This window comes from Arachis ipaensis, chromosome B6 (genome assembly GCF_059453495.1).
Source record: "Arachis ipaensis isolate K30076 ecotype BB chromosome B6, ASM5945349v1, whole genome shotgun sequence".
In the NCBI taxonomy this organism is placed as follows: Eukaryota; Viridiplantae; Streptophyta; class Magnoliopsida; order Fabales; family Fabaceae; genus Arachis; species Arachis ipaensis.
The window spans coordinates 60,114,006-60,130,841 of NC_142441.1; the positions used below are offsets into that span (position 1 = coordinate 60,114,006).

At 36.7% G+C, this 16,836-nt stretch overlaps 1 protein-coding gene and 1 non-coding gene across 2 annotated transcripts; one reads left to right on the forward strand and one right to left on the reverse strand.

The window, feature by feature from the left end:
- Nucleotides 1-6,486: 6,486 nt before the first annotated feature.
- LOC148555756 (small nucleolar RNA R71) lies at nt 6,487-6,594 on the forward strand. The gene has a single exon (XR_015887005.1). It is a non-coding gene; the product is annotated as a small nucleolar RNA R71 (small nucleolar RNA).
- Nucleotides 6,595-15,031: 8,437 nt separating this feature from the next.
- Nucleotides 15,032-16,372, reverse strand: LOC148555757 (uncharacterized). The gene is made up of 4 exons (XM_088489613.1): nt 16,264-16,372; nt 15,824-15,882; nt 15,499-15,585; nt 15,032-15,379 (listed from the first exon to the last, which is right to left on the reverse strand). Exons 1-4 carry the CDS (start codon nt 16,370-16,372, stop codon nt 15,032-15,034), a joined length of 603 nt encoding a protein of 200 aa, XP_088345739.1.
- Between the last annotated feature and the right edge of the window lie 464 nt (nt 16,373-16,836).

Sequence of the window (16,836 nt, forward strand, 5' to 3'; positions counted from 1 at the left end):
AACCAGCAAGTGCATTGGGTCGTCCAAGTAATAAACCTTATGTGAGTAAGGGTCGATCCCACGGAGATTGTCGGTATGAAGCAAGTTATGGTCATCTTGTAAATCTTAGTCAGGCAGATATCAAATGGTTATGGAGTTTTCGAATAATAATAACAAATAAACAGAAAATAAAGATAGAGATACTTATGTAAATCATTGGTGAGAATTTCAGATAAGCGTATAGAGATGCTTTCGTTCCTTTGAACCTCTGCTTTCCTACTGTCTTCATCCAATCATTCCTACTCCTTTCCATGGCAAGCTGTATGTTAGGCATCATTGTTGTCAATGGCTACATCCTATCCTCTCAGTAAAAATGGTCTAATGCGCTGTCACTGCATGGGTAATCATCTGTCGGTTCTCGATCATACTGGAATAGGATCCATTGATCCTTTTGCGTTTGTCACTATGCCCAGCAGTCGCGAGTTTGAAGCTCGTCACAGCCATCCCTTCCCAGATCCTACTCGGAATACCATAGATAAGGTTTAGACTTTCCGAATCTCAGGAATGGCCATCCATGGGTTCTAACTTATACCACGAAGATTCTGATTAAGGAATCCAAGAGATACTCATTCAATCTAAGGCAGAACGGAAGTGGTTGTCAGGCACGTGTTCATAGGGAATGATGATGACTGTCACGATCACCACATTCATGTTGAGGTGCGAATGGATATCTTGGAAGCGGAATAAGTTGAATTGAATAGAAAAACAGTAGTACTTTGTATTAATTCATGAGGAACAGCAGAGCTCCACACCTTAATCTATGGTGTGTAGAAACTCTACCGTTGAAAATACATAAGTGATGAAGGTCCAGGCATGTCCGAATGGCCAGCCCCCATACGTGATGAATATGATCCAAAGTTCAACTAAAAATCATAAGATGTAAATACAATAGTAAAAAGTCCTATTTATACTAAACTAGCTACTAGGGTTTACAAAAGTAAGTAATTGATGCATAAATCCACTTCCGGGGCCCACATGGTGTGTGCTTGGGATGAGCTTGAAGTTTACACGTGCAGAGGCTTCTTTTGGAGTTGAAAGCCAATTTGTAACGTGTTTTTGGCGTTCAACTCTGGTTCGTGACGTGTTTCTGTCGTTTAACTCCAGACTGCAGCGTAGAACTGGCGTTCAACGCCCTTTTGCGTCATCTAAACTCGGCTAAAGTATGGACTATTATATATTTCTGGAAAGCCCTGGATACCTACTTTCCAACGAAATTGGAAGCGCGCCATTTTGTGCTTTGTAGCTCCAGAAAATCCACTTTGAGTGCAGGGAGGTCAGAATCCAACAGCATCAGCATTCCTTCTTCTACCTCTGAATCTGATTTTTGCTCAAGTCCCTCAATTTCAGCCAGAAAATACCTGAAATCATAGAAAAACACAAAAACTCATAGTAAAGTCCAGAAATGTGAATTTAACATAAAAACTAATAAAAACATCCCTAAAAGTAACTAGATCCTACTAAAATCATACAAAAAACAATGCCAAAAAGCGTATAAATTATCCGCTCATCACAACACCAAACTTAAATTGTTGCTTGTCCCCAAGCAACTGAAAATCAAATAGGATAAAAAGAAGGGAATATACTATAAATTCCAAAATATCAATGAAACATAGCTCCAATCAGATGAGCGGGACTTGTAGCTTTTTGCCTCTTGAATAGTTTTGGCATCTCACTTTATCCATTGAAGTTCAGAATGATTGGCATCTATAGGAACTTAGAATTCAGATAGTGTTATTGATTCTCCTAGTTCAGTATGTTGATTCTTGAACACAGCTACTTTATGAGTCTTGGCCGTGGCCCTAAGCACTTTGTTTTCCAGTATTACCACCGGATACATAAATGCCACAGACACATAATTGGGTGAACCTTTTCAGATTGTGACTCAGCTTTGCTAAAGTCCCCAATTAGAGGTGTCCAGGGTTCTTAAGCACACTCTTCTTTTGCTTTGGACCTTGACTTTAACCGCTCAGTCTCAAGTTTTCACTTGACACATTCACGCCACAAGCACATGGTAAGGGACAGCTTGGTTTAGCCGCTTAGGCTAGGATTTTATTCCTTTAGGCTCTCCTATCCACTGATGCTCAAAGCCTTAGATCCTTTTTATTTACCCTTGCCTTTTGGTTTTAAGGGTTATTGGCTTTTTGCTCTTGCCTTTTGGTTTTAAGAGCTTTTGGCTTTTTCTGCTTGCTTTTTCCTTTTCTATTTTTTTTCGCCATTTTTTTTCTGTAAGCTTTTGTATTCACTGCTTTATCTTGCTTCAAGAATCATTTTGATGATTTTTCAGATTATCAAATAACATGTCTCCTTGTCATCATTCTTTCAAGAGCCAACATATTTAACATTCTAAAACACCAATTTCAAAAAGATATATGCACTGTTCAAGCATTCATTTAGAAAACAAAAAGTATTGTCTCCACATCAATATAATTAAACTAAGTTCAAGGATAAATTCGAAACTCATGTACTTCTTGTTCTTTTGAATTAAAAACATTTTTCATTTAAGAGAGGTGATGGATTCATAGGACATTCATAACTTTAAGACAAAGTTGCTAAATACTAATGATCATGTAATAAGACACTAACATAGATAAGCACTTAACATAAAGAAAACGAAAAACAGAAAATTTGAGAACAAGGAATGAGTCCACCTTAGTGATGGTGGCGTTTTCTTCTTGAGGAACCACTGATGTCCTTGAGCTCTTCTATGTCTCTTCCTTGTCTTTGTTGCTCCTCCCTCATAGCTCTTTGATCTTCTCTAATTTCATGGAGGATGATTGAGTGCTCTTGATGTTCCACCCTTAGTTGTCCCATGTTGGAACTCAGTTCTCCTAAGGAGGTGTTGATTTGCTCCCAAAAGTTCTGTGGAGGAAAGTGCATCCCTTGAGGCATCTCAGGGATTTCTTGGTGATGAGCTTGTTCATGCGTCTCTTGAGATCCATGAATAGGCTCTCTTGTTTGCTCCATCCTTTTCTTAGTGATGGGCTTGTCCTCATCAATGAGGATATCTCCCTCTATGTCAATCCCAGCCGAATTGCATAGATGGCAAATGAGGTGAGGAAAGGCTAACCTTGCCACAGTGGAGGTCTTGTCAGCCACCTTGTAGAGTTCTTGAGGTATAATCTCATGAACCTCCACCTCTTCTCCAATCATGATGCTATGGATCATGATGGCTCGGTTTATAGTAACTTCAGACCGGTTGCTAGTGGGAATGATTGAGCGTTGAATGAACTCCAACCATCCTCTAGCTACAGGCATAAGGTCCAGTCTTCTCAGTTGAACTGGTTTGCCCTTTGAGTCAATCTTCCATTGAGCTCCTTCAACACATATGTCCATGAGGACTTGGTCCAACCTTTGATCAAACTTGACTCTCCTTGTGTAGGGGCATGCGTTCTCTTCCATCATTGGCAAGTTGAACGCCAACCTCACATTTTTCAGACTAAAATCTAAGTAATTCCCCCGAACCATGGTGAGATAATTCTTTGGGTTTGGGTTCTTACTTTGATCATGGTTCTTAGTGATCCATGCATTAGCATAGAACTCTTGAACCATTAGAATTCCGACTTGTTGGATGGGGTTTGTTAGAACTTCCCAACCTCTTCTTTGGATCTCATGTCGGATCTCCGGATACTCATTTTTCTTGAGTTTGAAAGGGACCTCGGGGATCACCTTCTTCTTGGCCACAACATCATAGAAGTGGTCTTGATGGGCTTTGGAGATGAATCTTTCCATCTCCCATGACTCAAAGGTGGAAGCTTTTGTCTTCCCTTTCCCTTTTCTAGAGGATTCTCCGGTCTTAGGTGCCATCAATGGTAATGGAAAAACAAAAAGCTTTATGCTTTTACCACACCAAACTTAGAATTTTTGCTCGCCCTCGAGCAAGAGAAGAAAGAATAGTAGAAGAAGAAGAAGATATGGAGGAGAGGGAGAGAGAGTTGTGTTTCGGCCAAGAAGGGGAAGAGAGGGATGTGTTGTGTGAAAATGAAGAAGAATGGAGAGGTTTATATAGCGGAGGGAGAGGGGTTAATGCTCGGCCATATGGGGTGGGTTTGGGTGGGAAAGTGATTTTAAATTTTGAAGGTAGGTGGGGTTTATGAGGTAGGTTTATGGGGAAGAGTAGATGGACGTGAGTGGTGAATGGGTAATAGGGAAGAGAGCTTTGAGGTGATTGGTGAAGGGTTTTGGGGAAGGGTGTTTATTGGGAAGAGAGGATGAACATTGAGAAGAGGGAAGAATATGAGTGGACGTAGGTGGGGATCCTGTGGGGTCCACAGATGCTGAGATGATCCTGTGGGGTCCACAGATCCTGAGGTGTCAAGAATTTGCATCCCTGCACCAATTAGGCATCTAAAATGCCTTTGCATGCAACTCTGGCGTTTAAACGCCGAATTGGTGCTTGTTCTGGGCGTTCAGCGCCCAGATGCAGCATGTTTCTGGCGTTGAACGCCAGTTCTATGCTTGTTTCTGGCGTTCAGCGCCAGCTTTCCTCAGTGTGCATTTCTGGCGCCTGAACGCCAGAATGCTGCTTATTTCTGGCGTTCAACGCCAGATCCATGCTCTGTTCTGGCGTTGAATGCCAGCCAGATGCTCTTTACTGGCGTTTAAACGCCAGTAAGGCCTTCCTCCAGGGTGTGATTTTTCTTTTGCTATTTTTGATTCTGTTTTTGATTTTTCTATTTATTTTGTGACTCCACATGATCATGAACCTAATAAAACATGAAAGAAAAACAAAAATAAAAATAAAATTAGATAAATAAAGATTGGATTGCTTCCCAACAAGCACTTCTTAAATGTCAATAGCTTGACAGTGGGCTCTCATGGAGCCTCACAGATGTTCAGAGCATTATTAAGATTTTCCAACACCAAACTTAGAGTTTGACTGTGGGGGCTCTGGTTGACTCTGTTTTGAGAGAAGCTTACTGTGCCTCTTTTCCTTGTTTACAGAAGGGTGACCTTGAGTTTTAAACACAAGGGAGTCCTCATTTAATTGAAGGACTAGTTTACCTCTGTCAACATCAATCACAGCTCTTGCTGTGGCTAGGAAGGGTCTTCCAAGGATGATGGATTCATCCTCATCCTTCCCAGTATCTAGGATTATGAAATCAGCAGGGATGTAAAGGCCTTTAACCTTTACTAACACGTCCTCTGCTTGTCCATAAGCCTCTTTTCTTGAGTTGTTTGCCATCTCTAATGAGATTCTGGCAGCTTACACCTCAAAGATTCCAAGTTTCTCCATTACGGAGAGTGGCATGAGGTTTATTCCTGACCCAAGGTCACACAGAGCCTTCTCAAAGGTCATGGTGCCTATGGTACAGGGTATTAGGAACTTTCCAGGATCCTGTTCCTTCTGAGGCAATCTCAGTTGATCCAATGCATTTAGTTCATTGGTGAACAGGGGAGGTTCATCTCCCCAAGTCTCTTTACCAAATAAATTGGCATTCAGCTTCATGATTGCACCAAGGAACTTGGCAACTTGCTCTTCAGTAACATCCTCATTCTCTTCAGATGAGGAATACTCATCAGAGCTCATGAATGGCATAAGGAGGTTCAATGGAATCTCCATGGTCTCTAGATGAGTCTCAGATTCCTTTGGTTCCTCAGAGGGGAACTCCCTATTGATCACTAGACGTCCCAGGAAGTCTTCCTCCTTGGGATTCACGTCCTCCCCTTCTTCCTTGGATTCGGCCATGATTGTTATATCAATGGCCTTGCACTCTCTCTTTGGATTCTCTTCTGTATTACTTGGGAGAGTACTAGGAGGAGTTTCAGTGATCTTCTTACTCAGCTGGCCCACTTGTGCCACCAAATTTCTAATGGAGGACCTTGTTTCATTCATGAAACTCAAAGTGGCCTTAGATAGACCAGAGACTAAATTTGCCAAGCTAGATGGATTCTGCTCAGAATTCTCTGTCTGTTGCTGAGTGGACGATGGAAAAGGTTTACTATTGTTAAACCTATTTCTTCCACCATTAGTAAAGCCTAGTTGAGGCTTTTGTTGATCCTTCCATGAGAAATTTGGGTGATTTCTCCATGAGGGGTTATAGGTGTTTCCATAAGGTTCACCCATATAATTTACCTCTGCTATTGCAGGGTTCTCAGGATCGTAAGCCTCTTCTTCAGAAGATGCCTCTTGAGTACTATTGGATGCAGCCTGCATTCCATTCAGACTCTGAGAAATCATATTGACTTGCTGAGTTAATATTTTATTCTGGGCTAATATGGCATTCAGAGTATCAATTTCAAGAATTCCTTTCTTCTGAGGCGTCCCATTACTCACAGGATTCCTCTCAGAAGTGTACATGAACTGGTTATTAGCAACCATGTCAATAAGTTCTTGAGCTTCTGCAGGCGTTTTCTTTAGGTGAATGGATCCACTGCTGAAGTATCCAATGACATCTTAGCTAATTCAGACAGACCATCATAGAATATATCCAGAATGGTCCATTCTGAAAGCATGTCAGAAGGGCACTTTTTGGTCAGTTGCTTGTATCTCTCCCAAGCTTCATAGAGGGATTCACCTTCTTTCTGTCTGAAGGTTTGAACATCCACTCTAAGCTTACTGAGCTTTTGAGGAGGATAGAACTTGGCTAAGAAAGCCATGACCAGCTTATCCCAAGAGTTTAGGCTATCCTTGGGTTGAGAGTCCAACCACACTCTAGCTCTGTCTCTTACAACAAAAGGGAAAAGCATGAGCCTGTAGACTTCAGGATCTACTCCATTAGTCTTAACATTATCACAGATCTGCAAGAATTCAGTTAAGAACTGAAAGGGATCTTCAGATGGAAGTCCATGAAACTTGCAGTTTTGTTGCATCAGAGAAACTAGTTGAGGCTTAAGCTCAAAATTGTTTGCTCCAATGGTAGGAATGGAGATGCTTCTTCCATGTGAATTGGAATTTGGTGCAGTAAAGTCACCAAGTTATTATTATTTTCAGCTGCCATCTCCTCTTCCTTTTCAAAAATTTCTGTAAGGTTGTCTCTGGATTGTTGTAATTTAGCTTCTCTTAGTTTCCTCTTCAGAGTCCTTTCAGGTTCAGGGTCTGCTTCAACAAGAATGTTCTTGTCCTTGCTCCTGCTCATGTAAAAAAAAAAAGAGGACTAAAGATACCGGGGATCCTCTTTACCACAGTATAGAGGTTCCCTTGTGTGAGTAGAAGAAAAGAAGAATAAGAATGTAGAAGAGAAGAATTCGAACTCAGAGGAGAGGAAGGGGTTCGAATTTTGGGGTGAAGAGAAGTGTTAGTAGATGAATAAATAAATAGAAGGAGATGGGAGAGAGGGAATTTCAAAAACTAAATTTTGAAAAAGAGTTAATGATTTTCGAAAATTAAGATAAAATTAAAATTAAAATTAAAAATTGAAACAATTAATTAATTAAAAAGAATTTTTTGAAAAAGAGGAAGGTATTTTCAAAAATTAGAGAGGGATAGTTAGTTAGGTAGTTTTGAAAGAGATAAGAAACAAACAAAAAGTCAATTAGTTAGTTGAAAAAGATTTGAAATTCAATTTTGAAAAGATAAGAAGATAAGAAGTTAGAAAATATATTTGAAAAAGATATGATATGAAAAGGTATGATTAAAAAGATATGATTTTGAAAAAGATAAGATAAAAAGATATTTTTGAAAAGATATCATTGAAATTAGTTTTGAAAAAGATTTGATTTTTAAAATCACAATCAATGACTTGATTCACAAGAAATCATAAGATAAGATTCTAGAACTTAAAGTTTGAATCTTTCTTAACAAGCAAGTAACAAACTTGAAATTTTTGAATCAAAACATTAATTGTTGATAATATTTTCGAAAATTATGAGATAAAATTAGGAAAAAGATTTTTGAAAAATATTTTTTTAAAATTTTCGAAAATAATTAAGAAAAAATGAAAAAGATATGATTTTTGAAAAAGATAAGATTTTTAAATTGAAAATTTGATTTGACTCATAAGAAACAACTAAATTTTTTAAAAAGTTTTGAAAAAGTCAACTCAAATTTTGAAAATTTATGAGTGAAAAAGGAAAAGATATTTTTTTATTTTTGAATTTTTAATGATGAAAGAGAAAAACATCAAAAAGACTCAATGCATGAGGATTTTTAGATCAAAACAATGAATGCATGCAAGAACTCTATGAATGTCAAGATGAACACTAAGAACACTATGAATGTTAAGATGAAAGCCAAGAACATATTTTTGAAAAATTTTTGATGCAAAGAAAACATGCAAGACACCAAACTTAGAAATCTTTAATGCTTAGACATTAAGAATTCAAGAATGCATATGAAAAACACCATGCAACACAAAACAATATAATATGAAGATCAATCAAGAAGGTTTATCAAGAACAACTTGAAGATCATGATGAATGCAATGCATGAATGCAATTTTCAAAAAAAAAAAAAGCAAGATGAGTATGCAATTGACACCAAACTTAAAATTTGACACAAGACTCAAACAAACAACAAAAAATATTTTTGGTTTTTATGATTTTATGATTTTTTTTGTATTTTCTTTTAATTTTTTTTTCGAAAAACATATAGGAAAAAGAAAATAAGAAATTCAAAATTTTTAATAAGAATCCCAGGAATCTTTCAATGTTGGCCTAAAGCTCCAATCCAAGGGTTGGGCGTGGCTTAATAGCCAGCCAGCTTTAGGATATAAATCAGGCATGCAACAGCTGATATTCCAGTTAACTTGCCTCTATGCTAATGGTTGGAAGCCACAGTCCAAAAGAATTAGACATGGCTTTACAGCCAGCCAGGCTTCAACATGCTTCATGAAACACTAGAATTCATTCTTAAAAATTTAGAATAATTTTCGAAAACAGATGAGAAATTTTTGAAAGATTTTTGAAAATAAAACAAAAAGAAAATTACCTAATCTGAGCAACAAGATGAACCGTCAGTTGTCCAAACTCGAACAATCCCCGGCAACGGCGCCAAAAACTTGGTGCACGAAATTGTGATCCCTGGTAATGGCTCCAAAAACTTGGTGTGCGAAATCGTGATCATTCCATTCCTTGGTAATGGTGCTAAAAACATAATACGCACGTTCATGATCTTATATCTGTTTCACAACTTCGTACAACTAACCAGCAAGTGCACTGGGTCATCCAAGTAATAAACCTTACGTGAGTAAGGGTCGATCCCACGGAGATTGTCGGTATGAAGCAAGCTATGGTCATCTTGTAAATCTCAGTCAGGCGGATATCAAATGGTTATGGAGTTTTCGAATAATAATAATAAATAAACAGAAAATAAAGATAGAAATACTTATGTAAATCATTGGTGAGAATTTCAGATAAGCGTATAGAGATGCTTTCGTTCCTCTGAACCTCTGCTTTCCTGCTGTCTTCATCCAATCATTCCTACTCCTTTCCATGGCAAGCTATATGTTAGGCATCACCATTGTCAATGGCTACATCCTATCCTCTCAGTGAAAATGGTCTAATGCGCTGTCACTGCATGGCTAATTATCTGTCGGTTTTTGATCATACTGGAATAGGATCCATTGATCCTTTTGCGTTTGTCACTACGCCCAGCAGTCGCGAGTTTGAAGCTCGTCAGAGCCATCCCTTCCCAGATCCTACTCGGAATACCACAGACAAGGTTTAGACTTTCCGGATCTCAGGAATGGCCATCCATGGGTTCTAACTCATACCACGAAGATTCTGATTAAGGAATCCAAGAGATACTCATTCAATCTAAGGCAGAACGGAAGTGGTTGTCAGGCACGTGTTCATAGGGAATGATGATAACTGTCACGATCACCACATTCATGTTGAGGTGCAAATGGATATCTTAGAAGCGGAATAAGTTGAATTGAATAGAAAAACAGTAGTACTTTGTATTAATTCACGAGGAACAGCAGAGCTCTACACCTTCATCTATGGTGTGTAAACACTCTACCGTTGAAAATACATAAGTGATGAAGGTCCAGGCATGGCCAAATGGCCAGCCCCCATACGTGATCAATATGATCCAAAGTTCAACTAAAAATCATAAGATGTAAATACATTAGTAAAAAGTCCTATTTATACTAAACTAGCTACTAGGGTTTACAAAAGTAAGTAATTGATGCATAAATCCACTTCCGGGACCCACTTGGTGTGTGCTTGGGCTGAGCTTGAAGTTTACACATGCAGAGGCTTCTTTTGGAGATGAACGCCAAGTTGTAACGTATTTTTGGCGTTCAACTCTAGTTCGTAACGTGTTTCTGGCGTTTAACTCTAGACTACAGCGTAGAACTGGCGTTCAACGCCCTTTTGCATCGTCTAAACTCGGCCAAATTATAAACTATTATATATTTCTGGAAAGCCCTGGATGTCTACTTTACAACGCAATTGGAAGCGCGCCATTTTGAGTTCTGTAGCTCCAGAAAATCCACTTTGAGTGCAGGGAGGTCAGAATCCAACAGCATCAGCAGTCCTTCTTCTACCTCTGAATCTGATTTTTGCTCAAGTCCCTCAATTTCAGCCAGAAAATACCTGAAATCACAGAAAAATACACAAACTCATAGTAAAGTCCAGAAATGTGAATTTAACATAAAAACTAATAAAAACATCCCTAAAATTAACTAGATCATACTAAAATCATACTAAAAACAATGCCAAAAAGCGTATAAATTATCCGCTCATCAGAGATCAATATGACTGAGAGTCTAGAATCAGAGCTAGAGGACTTCTTTAAAGATGTTCAGCCTGATCTAGAGGAACTAGAGGAAATAAATGAACCTCTGAAAATTCCTCAGGAAAAGGATATGCCTCCTAAACCTGAGCTTAAACCACTACCATCATCCCTGAAATATGCATTTCTGGGAGAAGGTGACACTTTTTCGGTGATCATAAGCTCTGCTTTAAGTCCACAGGAAGAGAAAGCACTAATTCAAGTGCTAAGGACACACAAGACAGCTCTTGGGTGGTCCATAAGTGATCTTAAAGGCATTAGCCCAGCAAGATGCATGCACAAGATCCTATTGGAGGATGATGCTAAGCCAGTGGTTCAACCACAGAGGCAGCTAAATCCAACTATGAAGGAGGTGGTGCAGAAAGAGGTCACTAAGTTACTAGAGGCTGGGATTATTTATCCTATTTCTGATAGCCCCTGGGTAAGCCCTGTCCAAGTTGTACCCAAAAAGGGAGGCATGACAGTGGTTCACAATGAAAAGAATGAACTGGTTCCTACAAGAACAGTTACAGGGTGGCGAATGTGTATCGACTACAGAAGGCTCAATACAGCCACCCGAAAGGATCATTTTCCTTTACCATTCATAGACCAGATGCTAGAGAGACTAGCAGGTCATGACTATTACTGCTTTTTGGATGGCTATTCAGGTTACAACCAAATTGCAGTGGATCCTCAAGACCAAGAGAAAATAGTATTCACATGTCCTTCTGGAGTATTTGCCTACAGAAGGATGCCTTTTGGTCTGTGCAATGCACCTGCAACTTTTCAGAGGTGCATGCGCTCTATCTTCTCTGATATGGTAGAAAAATTTCTGGAAGTCTTCATGGATGACTTTTCAGTATTAGGAGACTCATTCAGCTCATGTCTTGACCATTTAGCACTTGTTCTGAAAAGATGCCAAGAGACCAACCTAGTTTTAAACTGGGAAAAATGTCACTTTATGGTGACTGAAGGAATTGTCCTTGGGCATAAATTTTCAAACAAGGGAATAGAGGTGGATCAAGCTAAAGTGGAGGTAATTGAAAAATTACCACCACCCACTACAAAAAAACTTGGTAATTATGGCGGTTTTTTAGGGTTATTACGGCGGTTTGAACCGCCATTATTACCTTGAATGGCGACTAAGAAAAACCGCTAGAATTCTAAGCGCCATTTGGTTATTACGGCGGTTTTTTAACAGGTTAAAACGGCGGTTAAAACTGCCGTTATTTCCGAATAAAACGGCGTTTTTTTGGTTGGTTAAAACGGCGGTTCAAACCACCGTTATTTCCGGAAAAAATGGCGTTTTTAAATTGGTTAAAACAGCGGTTCAAACCGCCGTTATTTCCGGATAAAACAACATTTTTTTGGTTGGTTAAAACGGCGGTTCAAACCGCCGTTATTTCCGGAAAAAATGGCATTTTTTTGTTGATTAAAACGGCGGTTCAAACCGTCATTATTTTTAGATAAAATGGTATTTTTTAATTGGTTAAAACGACATTTGAAACCGACATTTTTATCGAGTTAAAATGGCATTTCATGTTTAAAATGACATTCATAAACTGCTGTTTTTACTGAATAAAAATGACATTTTTTATCGTTTAAAAATGAATTTTTAACTATTATTTTTACCACGTGAAACAAACAATTTTTTGTTTAAAATTTTACAATAACAAAAAATTAAACCCATAAACAAAATATTACCTAACTCAAATAAAATATCAAACATAATATATAACTTTTTTTATTAGTATTAGAAATCAAAAGTAATAATTTCTATACAAATAATTAAGCAAATTATATCCACTAACTATTACTTTTTCTATACAAATAATTAAGCAAATTATATCCACTAACTATTACTTTGAGAAGTATTAGCATAGGCATGCAAAAAAAGGAGCTCGAAGGACATGAGCTGTGAGCTAAAAAGTTGACTTCTGGCATCATAATATTTCTAGTAGCATTGGCATGAGCTCGAGAAATTAACCCACCAGAATTCCTAGTCTCCAAAGAACTTTCCTTGACTTTCCACTGATTTTAAACCTCTTCAAATTCTTGTCTTGAAGAACCTTCTTTATAGCCACAGTTTCACCAGTCCCCAAGCAATACCCCTGAACAACAAAACACAGAAAATTTTAACCATAGTATATATAGCATATAGATATTATAAAATGCTTAAGCTTCCCAAGTTTAGATACCAAATGTCCAGATAGATTAGAGTTATCAAGATTCCTGCAAAAAGTAACACAAGATGATCAATTTAAAAAAAATGTCAATGGAACACTAACTACTTCATTCAACTTAAAATTCATAATGTCTATTTCCAATCACACAAAAACCTAAAGCATCCTACAAGACATACAACTAAGAATAAATAATACAGAAACTTAAAGCATCATTCGATCATTACAGCATTTAAGTATCAAAATTCTACCTACTAGTTTGTCAGATTAAAGTTTAGAATGTAATGAGTCACAGTAAGCATCACCTTTCATGGAATAAGAGTAACCTTTCTTCACAAACTAAACCAAGCTCTGCAAATATATAAGATGGACAAGTTATACAATGGGCTGAGAAATAAATTAACAAGGTGCTACCTTGTAATAAAGAAGCTAAAGAAAGTGCAAGAGGCATGCTTTCATCCAAGTCCTGAGTCCCACATTCTGTAATCACCCTATGAAGAACAGCTAGCAAGAGCCTGCAACAAATTCAACTATTTAACTCAAATTCATAGTAGAACAAATGCAATATTTGCATCAAGGACATTTTACTCTATGGATAACCATGAGTTCCAAGAACCCAATCAAGAACAAGACTTTACCTACAAAACAAGACTTTTTAATATTTTTGTGATAACCTTTCTAGTTCCTGTGAATGGAATCATGATAACCAAAATCAATAAAAAAAAAAGCCATCACCAGAATCTTCAGGTGTGAATATCAATCACTTTCTTCAGAATTTGAGAAGCAAACAAAAAAATAAAAATAAAAAAACAGAAAAAAAAGAGGAAGTAGCATCATTAAATTCTAATCGCTAGTGAAGCCTCCATTGGAATTGATATTGTTAAAGAATTTAGGAGGTCAAGCTTCCATGTATTGACCCTTTCCTATTAACGATTTTGTAGATCAGAAGAGTCTTGGACATTAGCCTTATGATTTTTTTTTTTCTTTTTGTATGGATACATAACAAAATATTTCAGAAAAAAATGAATATATCAAATTTCTAGGTCTATCTTTTCTCTAGTATTATATCCATAATGTGTTAATTGTTATGTTCATTTAGTAGAGATGATAGCCAAATACCTTAAAGAAGCAATGGTGTTGGAAGAAGGGGAAGACCTCATAACTAAGACAAAAGAATGAAGCTACTAAAGGTGTTTGAGATTTGAAGGTTCACCATGATTGCCTTGCTGCATTTATCAAGTTTCTTAAATAGATAAAGTTGTTCTCCACTCCTTTTTAAAAATATTATTCCATCAAATTAATAAATAATACAATACTCCAGTTTCAATAACAACTTAAAGGACACTTAGAAATTTTTTTGCCCCGAGCACTCCCCGTTTAAATTTATAAAATATATATACTTTATTATCTAGAATAAGCTAACCTTGGTTGACCAATTGTATTCTATGTCGATCTAACTGAATTATTCACTACTTACTTGGTTTAATTTGATTGTTAGCTTTCACGCCTAAAATATGTTCCTAGCCAATGCCAGTAGCTTGTCAAGGTCCCAAAAGTTGATGATGCACTTGTCAAAGTCTTTTTCTACTGATAACAAACTGAGTAAATTGAGTATATATATATATATTTTGTAGCACGATAAAAGTTTGGTAAGAACAACAATCATATCATAATTGACGGCTTCATCAAATGTGAACATGTATATATATATATATATATGTATAGTGGTAGTGCTAGCTAGCTATATCTCTTTCTAAACAATTGATTAGATTAAATGGGGCCAGACTAATTACGTATGTAGATATCATATATATGGTCTCAAAAAACTAGCTGATGAGCTATATATAGATAACATAAATATTCTTCTTCATGTTTATATGAATGTGAATTCTTCAAAAGGGATATGAACAACATTGAATGGTCCTTGTGTTAGTTGGTTATTTAAAAATATTAGGCTTATATATGCTAGTTAGGACGGTAAATAAAGTCAACTAATCTATGTTAGTTGTGCATATGGACCAAGTGGAATAAGAAGGATCCAATTGGAGATGAATGAGAAAATTTAAGAAATACTACTAGCTGAATTTTGTCAGCAGCCCCAGAAAAATACTACCAGAACCAGGTCGAATCTGCAAAGTTCAAACATAATGTACCTTCAAATATTAAAAGGTAACAACAAATCAAATAGATAAATATACCAAAATTGAAGAATCTTACCCGATTGAGATAAGTAACCTTTCACCAAAATTGAAAAATATAACCAAAATTGAGATAAATATACCAAAATTGAAAAATATAACCAAAATTGAAGAATCAGCTGCCCCAATTGTTGATTCCTGCACCCTTCTACATAGAATAAGGTTAATCCATTCCCAACACTAATAGCCATATAATATATTAAGAAAATGCAATAACTAAGAGTAACCTGGTACTCAGAAAATTGGCCTTTCACAAATCTAAGAACCAAACTTGTCTTCCCTACTCCCATGTCCCCAAGAAGTACCTGCCAGATCATTAATCATTATTCATCACCTGATTATTCAGGCTTGCCTCTTTTTCTAATGATATTGATAAAAGTATATAAAATTGTAATATAATTATTTATGAACTAAGCTTATTTACCTCTTTTTTTTTCAGGTAGTTTTTACCGTCTCTAAAGCATATGATCGGCAACATACTATGTGGAGCTGTTTCAATTCTTAAGACATCCTGAAATAGTGTGCATACGAACAAATGAAAGAGGCAAAAAATATTTCCGAGCCCACCGATCACACAGTAAGATGATATCTTAGAGAGCTACGATAATCAGAGCACTATTTCATTTTAACTTTAACTAATACAATATGAGGCATCATAAAACAAGACATCAAAATAGAATAACATGAAATGAATTCAATTAACAATCATCATTCCTACCAACAAAGAAGTATGAAGTGAATATACTTACAAGGTCTACATTTGAGTTCAATGCTATAGACGGCATAGAGAACCATGGCGGCAAGTCAACTACAGCATGTATCACATACCAATTAAATCACCAAATCAGAAGGATTGAAGAAAAAATAAAGGTTACTACTCACTCTCAAGAAATACTATCTAAGATGTACATTTCAATGCTCCACAAATTTGAGATCAAATAAGAAATACTGGTTCTTCCAAATCAAATAATATTATATCCTACTTTTCAAAATTAACATTGGTCATCAGTTAAAACTAAACTGATAAAATACTTTCATGAGTAAAGGCTAAACTCCATAATATGTAAGTGGAATCAAAATTTATACTCCATTAATGAACTAGTTGACAATTGAAGACGATCATAATCACACTGCAATGGAAAAACATTAGTTGATAACATAAAGTAAACTTTTAAATAACCAAAATTACCTCTTAAGAAGATCATAGTTATCACCTGGATAATCGGAGAATCAGGTTCCAGTTCTGTCATAAAAGCATTGATAAGGGCAGAATTTAGTTGAAGCATTTCATCAGGCATGTTGTGTGCTAGTAAAATAAAAATGAATTCACATAGAAAAATATATTAGTTATACATGGAGAAATTCACATAGATTTTATCAATAGAAAGGGTGTCTAATGAAATTTTCTTTTAGGAGTCAAATCAAACTCTAAATCTTTTTATCAATAGAAAGGGTGTCTAAAGTCTCCATTAAATCTAAATTACTGCTGATGCTAACTAAACTTCCAAATATATTAATACTCCTCCTTCTCCTTCTAAAGTTCAACATGAAGGAATAGGAGATTATAAGGGTCACACCTGAAATGGGATTGAATGAAGAAAGGGGTCTCCAGACTTGCCATATTCTTTGGCAGCAGATTCCTGAAGCAATCTCGACCACGGTTGCCCTTGTCCCACGTCACCAAAATTTAAAGCTTTCAATAAAACAATCCACCACATAGTAAGATATAAAGCATGAGCTTTCATATTAAGAATAAATGAAA

Bases quoted from the DNA above. Each gene is read 5' to 3' on its own strand.
- LOC148555757 (XM_088489613.1), bottom strand. From the start codon at position 16,372: ATGCCTGATGAAATGCTTCAACTAAATTCTGCCCTTATCAATGCTTTT. The intron at 15,883-16,263 runs GTAATTTTGGTT...TACATGCTGTAG, and splicing joins AACTATGATCTTCTTAAGAG to TTGACTTGCCGCCATGGTTC. The intron at 15,586-15,823 runs GTAAGTATATTC...ACACTATTTCAG, and splicing joins TGAACTCAAATGTAGACCTT to GATGTCTTAAGAATTGAAAC.